Source organism: Anastrepha ludens, chromosome 5 (genome assembly GCF_028408465.1).
Source record: "Anastrepha ludens isolate Willacy chromosome 5, idAnaLude1.1, whole genome shotgun sequence".
Lineage (NCBI taxonomy): Eukaryota > Metazoa > Arthropoda > Insecta > Diptera > Tephritidae > Anastrepha > Anastrepha ludens.
This window is the reverse complement of record NC_071501.1, coordinates 17526594-17540222: the sequence shown is the minus strand read 5'-3', so window position 1 is coordinate 17540222 and position 13629 is coordinate 17526594. Positions and strand designations below refer to the sequence as shown.

The following is a 13629-nucleotide window of genomic DNA, read 5'->3' as shown; positions in this document are numbered from 1 at the left end:
TTGTCAATATGTGGTGGCTATATATTAATTTCGGGGGGTGTATAGCTCTTTGTCGAACGTAGTTTGGTTATGAATGGTGAGATCGGATCGGGCAAAATCGGTCAATAACCATGCACCCCTACGATGCAACGGTAATTTGCCAGAAAGGTGATAATTTGTTACAAATATAGGAAAATTATTGAAATTTTGTACAAATTATGTACCCCTAAAAAATAAATACGACGATAATTAACATTTTGAGAAACGCGTAATGCCTCGCCCAGTTTTGTGTAAATGCGTGTATATCGACAACAACGTAATAAAACTCGCCCACACTTTGGCCACGTATTGCTCACCACCTCATTTAAACCCAATATAAATATTATTGGGATCAGATACAAAGCCACGCCCACTTTTTATATGTAAAGACTGAATTTCTCTCCGTTTGGCTGGCATTACTACCTATAACTCTTAGTGGCTCTGGGGTTGTTTGAATCCTAAAATAACAGCCTGCTAGGATATACAAAGATCGATCTGAACCAACCCGAAGTACAATGAAAAAAAAGTTGCTCCACGGTCTGCATCATTTCTCCTTGAAATGTTGATGGATCTGTAAAAGGTAAAACAATTCTAGTAAAATAAAGTTGTAGTTATAGTTTGTCGAGCCTGATTTTTGAAATCGAAAAATTTTGCAATTTACGGCATTTAAAAAAAAAGTATGCGCTTTACGTAATAAATGTCACACTTTAATTGTGTTTATAATTAAAATTAAATTTATTTATTATTTAAAACTAAATTAAATTTTTTTAATAAAAATACCAAAAATTCGGACTATAGGGAAAACACTTTCCAATATTAAAAAAAACCGCATCAAAAAATATTAAAATCTGTATGAGTTATCATGCAGACCGTGCCGGAAAAAGTTGTTTCGTGAAAAACGAGTTTAAACTTTCAAGTGCGTTTCGCTCGAGGTCGCGCGCATTTAAAGCAAGAACTTAAAATGAATTTTTTGATTTATTTTCTTAACTTACCTCTAAAATCTCAATCCAGTTTCATATTGTATGCCTTCCTGATCAGTAAGCAATTATTGCTGTTAATTTTTTTCCACTCGGTGAGATGTTCTGGCCTCTTTTGTTGCTTTCATAGCCTTGATTCGTGCGTGTTTTAGCCGGTTTGAATTTTGTTCGAGACAATACATAGTGGTACCCCTCATACCCAATTGTTGTTCCAATTATTCCAAGTAATCTTGCCATTCTTAATAAGACGGAAGAGAGTGTCATTAAAAGTAGATACAGCAACATTGGTAGCTATTTCAACTACTCTCCGACAACCTGGACTACATTTGGGTGCAATCTTCCAAATCTTGGAATTAAGACTCTCATTAAAATTATGTGTGAGTCCACCTAAGCACTTTTCAAGTAATTGTTCGTCGCTTAATGATTTATAAATGAGTTTTTATTGCCTCCAGTACAATTTCCGGTAAGGGAGCTTTGTGCCTGTATTCATTAATCGTACCTTCAGTTTTTGCTCTCCGTCAATCACTCCAACTTTCTTCTCCAGGTAGAGAATGAAAATGCTAAGGTTTTTCTTCCATCGTTGATTTATGGTAGAATGTCGCCCATATGGCATTTTTCGTATTTTGCAGTGAGTCAATATTATTTCTAATTGCCAAACCGTAATAAATAGTTAGCTCGTCTATTAGTTTGGCAGTTAATTGTCCTTTTCCTTTCAAACTAACTCGTTTGATTTGATTCGATGTATTTGAATTTTCCTTCGTAGTCGTTGGTATCTCTTCTTTCGTTTTTGACGTCGATTTTTTACCGTCATTGACGACTTGGCGAAGTCACTTACCGAAACGTTTTTGGACATGATCAACGCATTCTTTCTTCTTTACTTCGACTTCTTGATAAGGCTGAGCATTGGTGATACTAGAAAAAGTTGTTGTATCACCGTCACCTAAGTAATATTCATATTTAACCCCACAGTTTTCTAATGATCTCCGAAACATTTCCACAGCACTATTTGGCTCCATTCTCCCAGAGCTACCTTTGTGATTTGCTGCACAATTGTCGTGATGGTTTTGTAACCATGTGCTTTTCTTTTCTTTTTCTCTTACCTTTGTGCTTTTCGTGAATTTCGCACTCTGCTTTTTACCAAACTGTCGACAACTTTTCCCAAGAAATAACTAATTAATGTTGTGACTCCGAAAAATGAAGAAAAGCCTCTCTTCATCCAAGTGCCATTGGAATGTATCTTGATTGGTAGATTCTTGAAGTTCTTCTTCAGCAGCAACTTTCATAGATGCTTCAGGAACGGTTGCTGAAGCTTCTTCAATATTTTGAATTGAATCAAAGCTTGTTTCTGCGATATAAAGGTTGGTTAAATTTCAAGGGCCGATGTTGAACATGAACCACACCTAAACGTCAACCACACCGTTCGACCTCTTTCTTTGGGGTTATTTGAAAGAAAAGGTGCACGTCGATAAGCCGGCAACAATTCAGGAGCTAAGGGATGAGATAATTCGGCACATTAACGGCATAGAACCTCAAGCGTCATCGAAAATTTGGATGGAGGCTGAGGCCGAGGCCGCGGCGGCCCTTGAAACTTAACCACCCTTTATAATGCTAGATCCATGACGCTACATAAAAGCTGCATTGCCTTCAATCCTTTTCCTAACAGTCGGAAAGCTAATGTGAAGCGTGGATTTATCTCATATGGAGGGTTTATCAAAGTCCACGCGGACTTGCTTTTAAAAACTTAACATTGCCACCACATGTACGACAGACCACACACTCCGAAATAGCTGTAAAATCCGCAGTGAACTGTAAAATGCAGTATGAGAACGTTGGGTCGAATGAAACCTCATTTAATTGTACTGATAATTTTTTTCAATAAATTCTGGACGTATGTAACCCCTTAAGCGAATTTATACAAGGTGCAACCACATTTACTACTGTGGGCGTAAGGTGAATTTATTTGTCAAACTTCGCGGGATTAAAATTTCGCTCTAGTTATTTTTTTTATGCGTTGGCAGCACTGTTAATAACATCTGGGCCAACTTTCATGTGAATGTCATTATCAGTAATATATTTACGCTTGTGTTTACCAAACGACCAAGAGTGCATTTTTCGATTTTTACAATGTCTGATTTGATTGAGCAGAGAAGTGCCGTCAAATTTTGATTGCGGAATGAAATTTCGGCTGCGGAAATGTTTAGCATGCAGAAGGCATTTAGTGACTCGACCATGTCGCAGAAAAATGTTTATAAGTGGTACAAAGACTTCAAAGAGGGTCGAGAACGTGTTGATGACTTGGAGCGCTCCGGACGACCATCGACGTCAACAGATGACCAACACGTCAATAAAGTGAAGGAGTTAGTGCTCAAAAATCGTCGGTTGACTGTTAAAGACCTTACTGATATGATCGGAATATCAGAAGGATCTGTTAAAACCATTTTGAAAGGCCCAAAAAGTCAAATCTCGTTTGGTACCGAAAACTCTCAATTTCTTGGAAAAAAGTCGTCGCGTTGATGTGTGTGAAACAATGCTTTCAGACTATCAGGACAAGCTTAAAGGCAGCATTACGGGAGATGAGACTTGGATTTATGCTTACGACCCTGAAATAACCGACCAATCAAGCGAATATCGTGCTGAAGGCGAGGCCAGACCGAAAAGAGAACGTCAAAGTAGTTCAAAAATAAAGGTCATGATGACAGTTTTTTTCGATTTTCGTGTTGTGGTGCACTATGAATTCCTTCCACCTGGCCAAGCTGCTAGTAAGGAATATTATTTGAGCGTTATGCGTCGTTTACGTGAAGCAATTCGTCTAAAAAGACCAGAATTATGGGCCAACAACTCTTGGTTTTTGCATCACGATAATGCACCGTCTCACACTGCACTCGTTCTTCGTGACCATTTCGCCAAAAATTCCACGCATATCGTTCCGCAACCACCGTATTCGCCTGATTTGGTTCCGTGTGACTTCTGGCTATTCCCAAAACTCAAGAGACCACTCTGGGGAACGCGTTTCGAGTCGATTGAGGAGATAAAAGCTGAATCGAAGAAGGTTCAGGTGGCTATACTGGAGATGTACTATTTGGCATATTTCGGGGATTGGACAAATCGTTAGCGTAAGTGTATTTCATCGAGAGGGGATTATTTTGAAGGGAATGAAATTGATTTACAAGAATAAATAAAGATTTTTCATTTTACAACCAAATTCACCTTACTTTTTGCCCACAGTAAACATGAATTTCGTTTTAGCAATACTTACTTTATTTTTCAATAAAATTGTTAAGCTTACCTTCCCTTAAGTTTACCTTTTTCCAAGAAAAAGTGTTAAGTATACCATTGGAAATAAAAAACTCCTCGCCTGAATGCATCGCTCAGAATGAAATCCCAAAGCTAAATATTCGCTCTGCATCGCTTCGCGATACATCACTCTGGCATTAACCTTAATGAGTATAAAAACATTTTTTTTTTTTGCTAAATTTATTTTCACATAGTATATCAATAACACTTATCATAGCTCAATGATTTTTTTGTAAAAAAAATCGATTATATTATAGAATAGAGATATACCTGGGGATCGTATATATATTATATCTATAAATTTTCCTTATAAACAAAAAGGTCATTTCACCAAAAGACCTTCGAGAGCAGAATTCTTACGAATATATAAAAACTTATTTAAATGTATGTATGTGTGTTTGCAACTAAATGTGTATTGGCATCATACATGTAAATATAATTATTAAAATATTATTGCCGGTTAAGTTGAATAATGGATTTTTAATTTGCTTAATTAAAGGAGCCTTTAATGCTCACATTTTTTTCTCTGCATCAAATGTCTTTTAGTGAAATTAAACCGCAATTCTGAAGCACTACAAAGGGCCACATAGCAGATGTGCCGAGATGTGGCCACATAGTTAACGATTTTCTACGCTTGCAACGACAGTTTCATTCTCATGTCTGCATACGTGGCACTGCTGCCATAAATTCTCCGCCATAAATCAATACAAATGTGCGCCGAAAACAAAAAAACAAATAAAAACTGAGAGCAAAAGAACGGAAGAACACAAAAAACTGCAAATAACAATTGATCAATGCAATAAAGAAAATAATGAAAATGAATGCAAAAGTGTATCGCTCGAATACAAATAAATAAAATTAATGTGCGGAGAGCAATGAAAGCAGAAAGTGAAGCAATAAAATTGTCCGCTAGGTGGAAGAATGCAAACAAACAAAAATCCGCACTAAAGAAATAAACGAAACACGAAACTATTGTAATTAATTGCGTGAGAATTTATGACGGCGATTTCAGCGCATGTGGGTGTGTGCATGCGTGTGGGTGTGTGTGTGTGTGTGTGCGTCATACTTGCAGCCCGAAATGTGCAGCGAAACTTTTATTGTAGCCACTCATTGACGTTAAGCAGCATACGCCTGCACCTGTCGCTGCTGCGTTAAATCCAAAGTTGCTTCCCGCTCTTCATTCGCATCACTTTCCCCTCCCATTGCTGTGGTATCGTCACTTTCATGCGTCACTCCTGCTGAGTCTGCTACCAGCTGCTCTTCTGACTCCGCTGAGGTGGGTGTCGCCGCCACTAACCTTAAACGCTCTCCTTTCATTGCCTCATCCGCTTCGCGATGGTCCACCGGCAGTTTATCGAGCGCATCGAGTATATATTTCATGGTACGTCCAGCACGTGGCAACATGCCATCGAGCCAGCTGCGTCGCCGCTGCTTGCCATCGCTGTCGCTCTCGTTGTCATCGTCGATGAAGTCATCGTCGCCACCGCTCAGTGAACGCGCACCGCCCAAATAGTCGGTGTAATCGTAATCGGACACCAATGGATTTACTTTCGAGTAGTAAATGGCGGCGAAAGTTGAGTAAATGATCAGCAGTGCAGTGCCGGTCTGCAAGTGAGAAGAAAAAGAGGAAAGAGTTAAAGTAGAAATGTAAAAAAAAACAGGTCTGGCAGTGAGACGTGTAATAAAATGTGTGCCATGTAATGCATAAAGCCTCCTAGAGAATGCGTGTAAGAATGTATTTCTCTTCCGCTTTTTTGTGAAGAAAAAACGATTGGCCTTTAAAGTCCATCAATTAATCGACTTACATTCGCATATTCGTATACAATTTTTGCTGAAATATAATAATTAAAAAAACTAAAATGAATAAATTGAATTTACTGCCATAAAATGAAAGAGTATTCATCTACCGAATCCAGACTCTATCTTAGAACCATCGGCGAGCAATGCAATAAGACGCTAGTCCGAAACGCTTGTAATCTATTCGGCCTAAGAGAGCTGATCTAGGATGTTTTTCGAATCGAGTTTCACGAAAGTAGAAAACAAAGCCCTTGCCATTTTTCGGCTGAATAATACTTCAAAAATGTTCAAATGACTTTTCAATTACCATTAGTGTTCTAAATAGGATTTTAAATAAATAAAAATGTTTTTTTAACGACGGAGAAAACGTGGCGCATTTAAGTGTTAGTTGTTTTGTATGAGATGGCAAAGTCTTTGAAATGTTATAACTTTTTTGTTTATGAATTTAGCAAAACAGTTTAAAAGCAAACTATAAGAATATCTTACCTAAGAATATCAATTAAGCTATAAGAATATCTTACGGAGTACATCTCTCCATAACTGACTCGACTACGTGAAAACGGCTTCGAAGCACAAAAGGAAGGCTGTCTTTCCATTAGGTAGGTAGATAGGTGAAATAGTTGAAGTGCCAGTCTGGCCCTCTTCAAATAGCACTAAAGTGCCGTTTTGATACCATTATGAGACCTCCAACAGGCCACCCAGAGCTGTTGATATAATAAAGAAGATTAATGGGATTTAGATGCCCCAGGTTGTCGAAGAAAGGAGCACCCAGTGGCCTTAATCGTCTAGCTACCAACCCGGACATTTACAAAGAAAGTGCTCAATAGTCTCCTTCTCGGAAAGGTCTCCACAGCTTCTGCAATGGGGGTTAAAAGGTAACCCTAGCTTTTTCGCGTGTGTGTCGATCGTCCAATGGCCGGTAAACACAGCTACGAGTTTGGAGTCCAAAGGACTTTCTGAGTCCTCCGTACATTGTATTGGGGTCAAAGGCTTTTCGGAATAGCACATGAAAAAATGGTGCTCCATCTTTTCTGCGTCTTCCTGAGAAATTATTAGTGCAGTTCCCCTTTAACTACTGTCAGGGGGATGCCGATGCCCGAGGAGAGGGTTCTCTGAGGCCAATTCAGTCCCCTTCTTGGCAAGCTCATCAGCAATTTCATTTCCCTCAATGTTTTCTATGTCTTGGAACCCAGATCAGAGAAATGTTACCTGCACACCCAAGAGATTTGATCTCCTCCTTACAGGAGTTTACTAATCTCGTTCTGCACCATGACGTCGTCAGTGCCTTGATCGTGGGAAAATGTTAATATCTTCCTCGCTTCTACGTTCCCTAAGCTTTTTGCGTGACTGCAGGATCGTGAAGACTTCTGCTTGAAAAACACTAGCAGTATTCGGCAGTTTAAAAGAGAGAGATAAACTGGCTGATTTAGAGAAAACCTCTGCTCCGACTCCCGATTCCATCTTGGAACCGTCAGTGAAGACAGGGGTGCAGGCTTTGGTACAGATTTTCCCCTCGATCCAATCCTGCCTATTTGGAAATATTGCCCTAGCCTAATCAAAGTAAGGACGAAAGGACACCACCTTGCGGCGTCAGCCTGTGAACGAATCTAGTGACTTTAGCCTCTCTTGCGACCGCATTAACTTCGCTGCAGCCAAGCTGGGACGAGATCCAGACACAGATAGGTCTTTCCACCTCTAATCTATCTAACGCAATGACAATTGACTCCGCCCTGATATTATTAGCGCTCATAGAAACGTTCAAGGAGCTCATAGAAGCGGTCTTTTGTCACACTGTCTTTTTCTTTTATCGAGGCATGAGCAAATGAGCGAAATGTGAAAGAATTGCACTTTGATGAGGGTTATAACGAGATGCTTACCCACAAGGATTATGTAAAGTTCCCTCTCTCATCACTAATTCAACACCGAATTTGTGCTACTTTGCATGGTAGTTGTAGTAGGTGTCGCAAGATTCAACGGTATTTTATCCTTGCTCAGTCACTCGCATCTCTTGAATAGCGGAGATATCAGTCCTCTTTGAGGTTTACTCAAAGTTTTTACGAATAAATTCTGCGATTCTAGTTGGGTGGAATAATATGGGATCGCACATAACTGGTGGGCGCCAGTACAAAGCAGTCGGTGTAATCGAATAAAAAATACTTAAGAGTCGTTAAAAAATCCCCACCGACTGATTACTCAAATTAAGCCAGCAGGAACTGAAGTGAAATATTTCCTACGGTTTTCTACCAAAAACATAATTGTGCCATACCCGCTTTCATTGTCATGAAGCTGCTTTTATGCCGAGAGGCGATTACTACGTATTTATGCATACTTTTGCAGCTGTTCAATAAACAAAAACAAAAAACGCTTTATTCAACCGCATAAACCTCCTACCGAGGGCAAATTTTTAAAACGTTTTATAGAAGTGAAAGCGTTGAAAGTATACGTTATACTTGTGTGTATGTGTTTTGTATGTATGTATGTGTGCGCCTTGCATGGAAATACCTGTGTGCAGCTATAACTACAAAAAAAAAACAACAAATACTGGCATAACTTACGCACATCCTGAAATACAAAAAAGTGGGCGCTCACATTTCGGCAAAAAGAATAATGTCGAACTACCATTCGACCGCAAAATTTTAATTTGTTAAACGCCTTGATGTATGTTACGTGTTTTCATTTTACATTCTGCTTTCCTTTTTTCCTCTTTTCCCAATCGAGCGCTGATGCACTCAGCTGAGCAAAAATGTGCATGACAGCCAATTATATGACCTTACATATAAGACAACAACAAGTGCAGAGCAAGTGGGAAAACTACAACAATAATAGCAACCACAACACGAATGAAAGATGCATGAAAAAGGCAGCTAAGAAACATTAATTATAACTGCATGAGAATATGAAGTGGAGAAGAACAATAAAAATAACGCAAATAGGCAAGTGCATACATACATACATACATACATACACACATACATACATACAATCATACATACATACATACAAGCATACATACATACATATATACAAATATGCCTGTAGACACAAAGAAAGCAAACGAGTCTACTGCACGTAAGTAAAATGCGGCAATAAAGTCTACTGAGAAATGTTGATGAAAATGATGCGAAAGACATTAATTAAAAGAAGAAGATTACAAAAGGAAATGCGAAATAAAAATTGCGCGCAGCTGCACGATGCACTCAAATTAAGAGTTGAAGCTCTTGTGGCAGCCACACCACAAGTTCGTGCCGGTCAAGTCCAGCTGTCAAATTGACAAAATGCGTTTATAACGGGTGTTTTTTTTCCTCTTTGATTTATGGAGCTTACGATATGGGCATCACACGAGCTTATGAAGGGACCTCGCCCGCACATCATCGCCATTCCCTCGATTTTCTGAGATGATCGATTTATGACTATGTTTATTTTTATATTGGGTAGTCGAAAAAGTATTTTCGTATTTTGTCAATAGATGTCGTTGGAGTCATCTATCTCCAGTGCTACCAATTACATTGTGTCATATCATATGGTGTTAGAAAGGTGACATTCTAAGCTTCATTTAACCAAAAAAAAATAAAATTCGGAGAAGTTAAAAAAAAGTTATAGCTGTTCAAATATGAGTGAAAATAATGAAGAAATTCACTGTATTTTGAAATTTTTGTATAAAAAAGGGAAGAATGCCACGCAAGCCACCAATGAAATTTGTGAAGTTTACGGAGACGATTCTCGATCAGTTCGTATAGCACAACAATGGTTCGCTCGCTTCCGTTCTGGAAATGAAAGATGCACCTCGATGTGAAAGATGCACCTCGCTCCGGTCGACCTATCGTTGAAAAAGTCGATGAAATTATGGAAAAGATTGACCAGGACCGTCACTGCCCTGCCATCGCCAAGGCACTAAACATTCATCATTAAACGGTTTTGAACCATTTAAAAAAGGCTGGTTTATAAAAAGAAGCTCGATATTTGGGTACCACATGAATAGTCTGTGAAAAATTTAATGGACCGAATTAACATCTGCGATTCTTTGCTGAAACGTAATGAAATCGAACCATTTCTGAAGCGAATGGTAACAGGAGACGAAAAAAGGATCAACAATAACGTGCGAAAAAGATCATGGCGCAAGGGTGGTGACGCTCAACAAATGGTCGCAAAACCAGGATTGACGCCTCGAAAAGTTATGCTGTGTGTTTGGTGGGATTGGAAAGGAATCATCCACTATGAGCTGCTCCAGCCTGCTCGAACGATTGATTCTACACTTTACTGTCAACAACTGATGAGATTGAAGTAAGCAATCGAAAAAAAACGGCCAGAACTGATCAGCAGAAAGGGCGTCGTCTTCCATCAGGACAACGCTAGGCCACACACATCTTTGATGACTCGGCAAAAACTGGGAGAGCTTGGCTGGGAAGTTTTGATGCATCCACCATATAGCCCTCACCTTGCACCATTGGACTACCATTTGTTTCGGTAAATACAGAGCTCCCTTAATGGAGTAAAGTTGGCTTCAAGAAAAGCCTGTGAAAATTAATTGTCGCAGTTTTTCGCAGAGAAACCACAAAAGTTTTACACTGATGGAATAATGTCTCTAGAAGAAAAATGGCAAAAGGTGGTCGACCAAAATGGTACATATGTGGTTTAATAATGTTCATTATAAATATAAAAAAAAATGAGTTGAAGTTTGATTAGAATTAGAAATACGAAAAGACTTTTTCGACTACCCAATATATAACAGAGGCAGGGGAAGCTGGAGATGGGTTCACCGTGAAGTGAAAGGATTGAGGTTACCTTGACAACCTGTGGTCTACTTCTGGAAAGATGAAATTTGTGAGAATACAAACGCTCTAGCTCCTGAAAGTATTCGATGTCTTAGAGTGATAACAGGAGAAGAAGCAAACCGCACTTTGCACTTGAATGACCAAATGGAGGAGCGCTTGGCTGCACTGGGTGTAACCAACTAGCGCCGATTAGCACCTACTTAGGAACAAGCCAGATTATATACCAAACCCAGTGCCAGCTTGCTGAGCACAGGCACACTCTTTTAAAAAAACCACCCATTATATGGTAAGTTTTTCCATTTAATTTTTTCCTCAAATTTTTGCCGAATTTTTTTTTTTTTGTAAAAAAAAACAATATTTTCGCCGAAAAGCCTAAACGTGTTTTTGCACAACCATTGAACGTAAAATGTGCAAACAAACACACACACACACATATATCCTTATGCATGTGTGCGCTTTCACACCACTAGCGCATCGTTGGCATCGCTTTTGTGTTGAGTGCTTTCAGGCGCCCACATGGAAAATCTCGTTAAATGAATAGTGATTAACTTACAGGTGCGCGTTGCAGCAAATGCGCACAAAAACACATATGGCCTTTGCAAGCACACATACATATACAAGTGTATGTATATAGATATGCATATCACGTATATGTATGTGTGTATGTATGCAAATTTATAGTTGTTTTTGTACACCACCCAATATAAACTGCCATTCGCAATACATTCACAGCGCATACCACATACTTTGCATACTCCCTACACACACACACACACACGCACAAACCCAAATTCGTGGCACTTAATGCTGTTGCGCCCCACAAAATATGCAACGAAATGGAAAATACGCGCATTGCACCAACGGCGCCACGCTTTGGTAGGCGGCAACCCCTTCATTTCCTCGTGGGAAAAACACAGAATTTCCAAAAAGCATAAAAATATACAGATAGTGGAAAAAGGAAAAAATCTCTTCGTTTTCACACGAACGCATACATACATATTTCCACAAACTCTCACACATACATATCCACGTATGAAAGTTCGCACTTGTTTAACGCTTTTAGTTTCGTGTTTTTACACGCTTAAGGGAAGTTTGCTCCGCACTAAGCTTTGCAGCAATTACTTTACTCACTTTAATCACACATACCACACAAACGTGCGCATACATACATGAAAATATGTACATAGTAGATATTTTTTCTCGCCCTTACATAGTTACTTGTAAGTGCGCGCTTTCGGTGGATTTGTATGTCACATTGCCATCGCACACACACACACACACACACAAATATACACAAGCGCTCATTTCTTCTAAATCCTAGTCCTCTCGTCCATTTCATTTTTCCCTTTTTGACACTAATGCTTTCCCTAATGCAGTCTTCAGGCATGAATGCCAATTCAGTTCATTCGTTTGGATTTTTTTCTAACCCGCACTTAGTTATTGTGCGAATAAAATGCAATGAAATGAAAAGAAAAAATGCAAGCGCATACTTCGGCCACTTTTCATACTCACTTTTTGCACTTGTTGCCTCGAAGTGCGCCGCATGTGCATCTCTATCTGTTCTTTATAATACTTTTCATTTCACAAATTAAATGCTTTCACTTTTCATAGACTTTGTTCTTTACACCGGCTTTTCTATTCAATTCCATGGGATGAGCCTATTTTACCTTACTAGCTTTTGAAGTGGTGCTTTGAAAATGTGAATATATATTTAATCTTTGGTAGCCAGGCGCGGGTGAGACTCCACACAAAATACCCTAAGACCAAAAAGTACCGGGAAGGTGATGTTGACTATTTTCTTCTATTGCCAAGGGGTAGTGCACCATGAGTACCCTCCATCAGGCCAGACAGTCAATAAAGAATATTATTTATCCGTTTTGAAGCGTTCGACGGATGCTGTATGTCGCAAATGGCCGGAAATGTGGGCAAACAATTTTCGGATTTTGCATGATGATAGCGCGCTATCGCACCGAGCCCAAAGTGCGCTGGATTATTTGCCCAAATACCAAGTAAACTCCATAGTGCAAGCGCCGTATTCACCTGATATGGCCCCGTGTGACTTCTTTTAGTTTCCCAAGTTGAAGTTACCACTTCGTGGAAGAAGATTTCAGTCGATAGAGGAGATATACTGTGGGCAAAAAGTAAGGTGAATTTATTTGTCAAACTTCGCGGGATTAAAATTTCGCTCTAGTTATTTTTTTCATGAGTTGGCAGCACTGTTAATAACATCTGGGCCAACTTTCATGTGAATGTCATTATCAGTAATATATTTACGCTTGTGTTTACCAAACGACCAAGAGTGCATTTTTCGATTTTTACAATGTCTGATTTGATTGAGCAGAAAAGTGCCATTAAATTTTGTTTGCGGAATGAAATTTCGGCTGCGGAAACGTTTAGCATTTTGCAGAAGGCATTTGGTGATTCGACCATGTCGCAGAAAAATGTTTATAAGTGGTACAAAGACTTCAAAGAGGGTCGAGAACATGCTGATGACTTGGAGCGCTCCGGACGACCATCGACGTCAACAGATGTGCAAAGTGCACAGTGCTCAAAATCGTCGGTTGACTGTTAAAGACCTTACTGATATGATCGGAATATCAGAAGGATCTGTGAAAACCATTTTGAAAGACCATTTGGGCCTACGAAAAGTCAAATCTGGTTTGGTACCGAAAACTCTCAATTTCTTGGAAAAAAGTCGTCGCGTTGATGTGTGTGAAACAATGCTTTCAGACTATCAGGACAAGCTGAAATGCGTCATTATGGGAGATGAG

The 13629-nt window shown here is 39.2% G+C and overlaps 1 protein-coding gene across 1 annotated transcript in view; it reads right to left on the bottom strand.

Annotated features, from left to right (window-relative positions):
- Positions 1 to 4500: 4500 nt before the first annotated feature.
- The window catches only part of LOC128864396 (uncharacterized), a 70101-nt gene continuing 60972 nt past the window's right edge, over positions 4501 to 13629 (bottom strand). Inside the window, exon 3 of the mRNA XM_054104031.1 lies at positions 4501 to 5894. Coding sequence (XP_053960006.1) covers positions 5406 to 5894 — 489 coding nt within the window. The 3' untranslated portion in view covers positions 4501 to 5405. The remainder of the gene's footprint in view (positions 5895 to 13629) is intronic.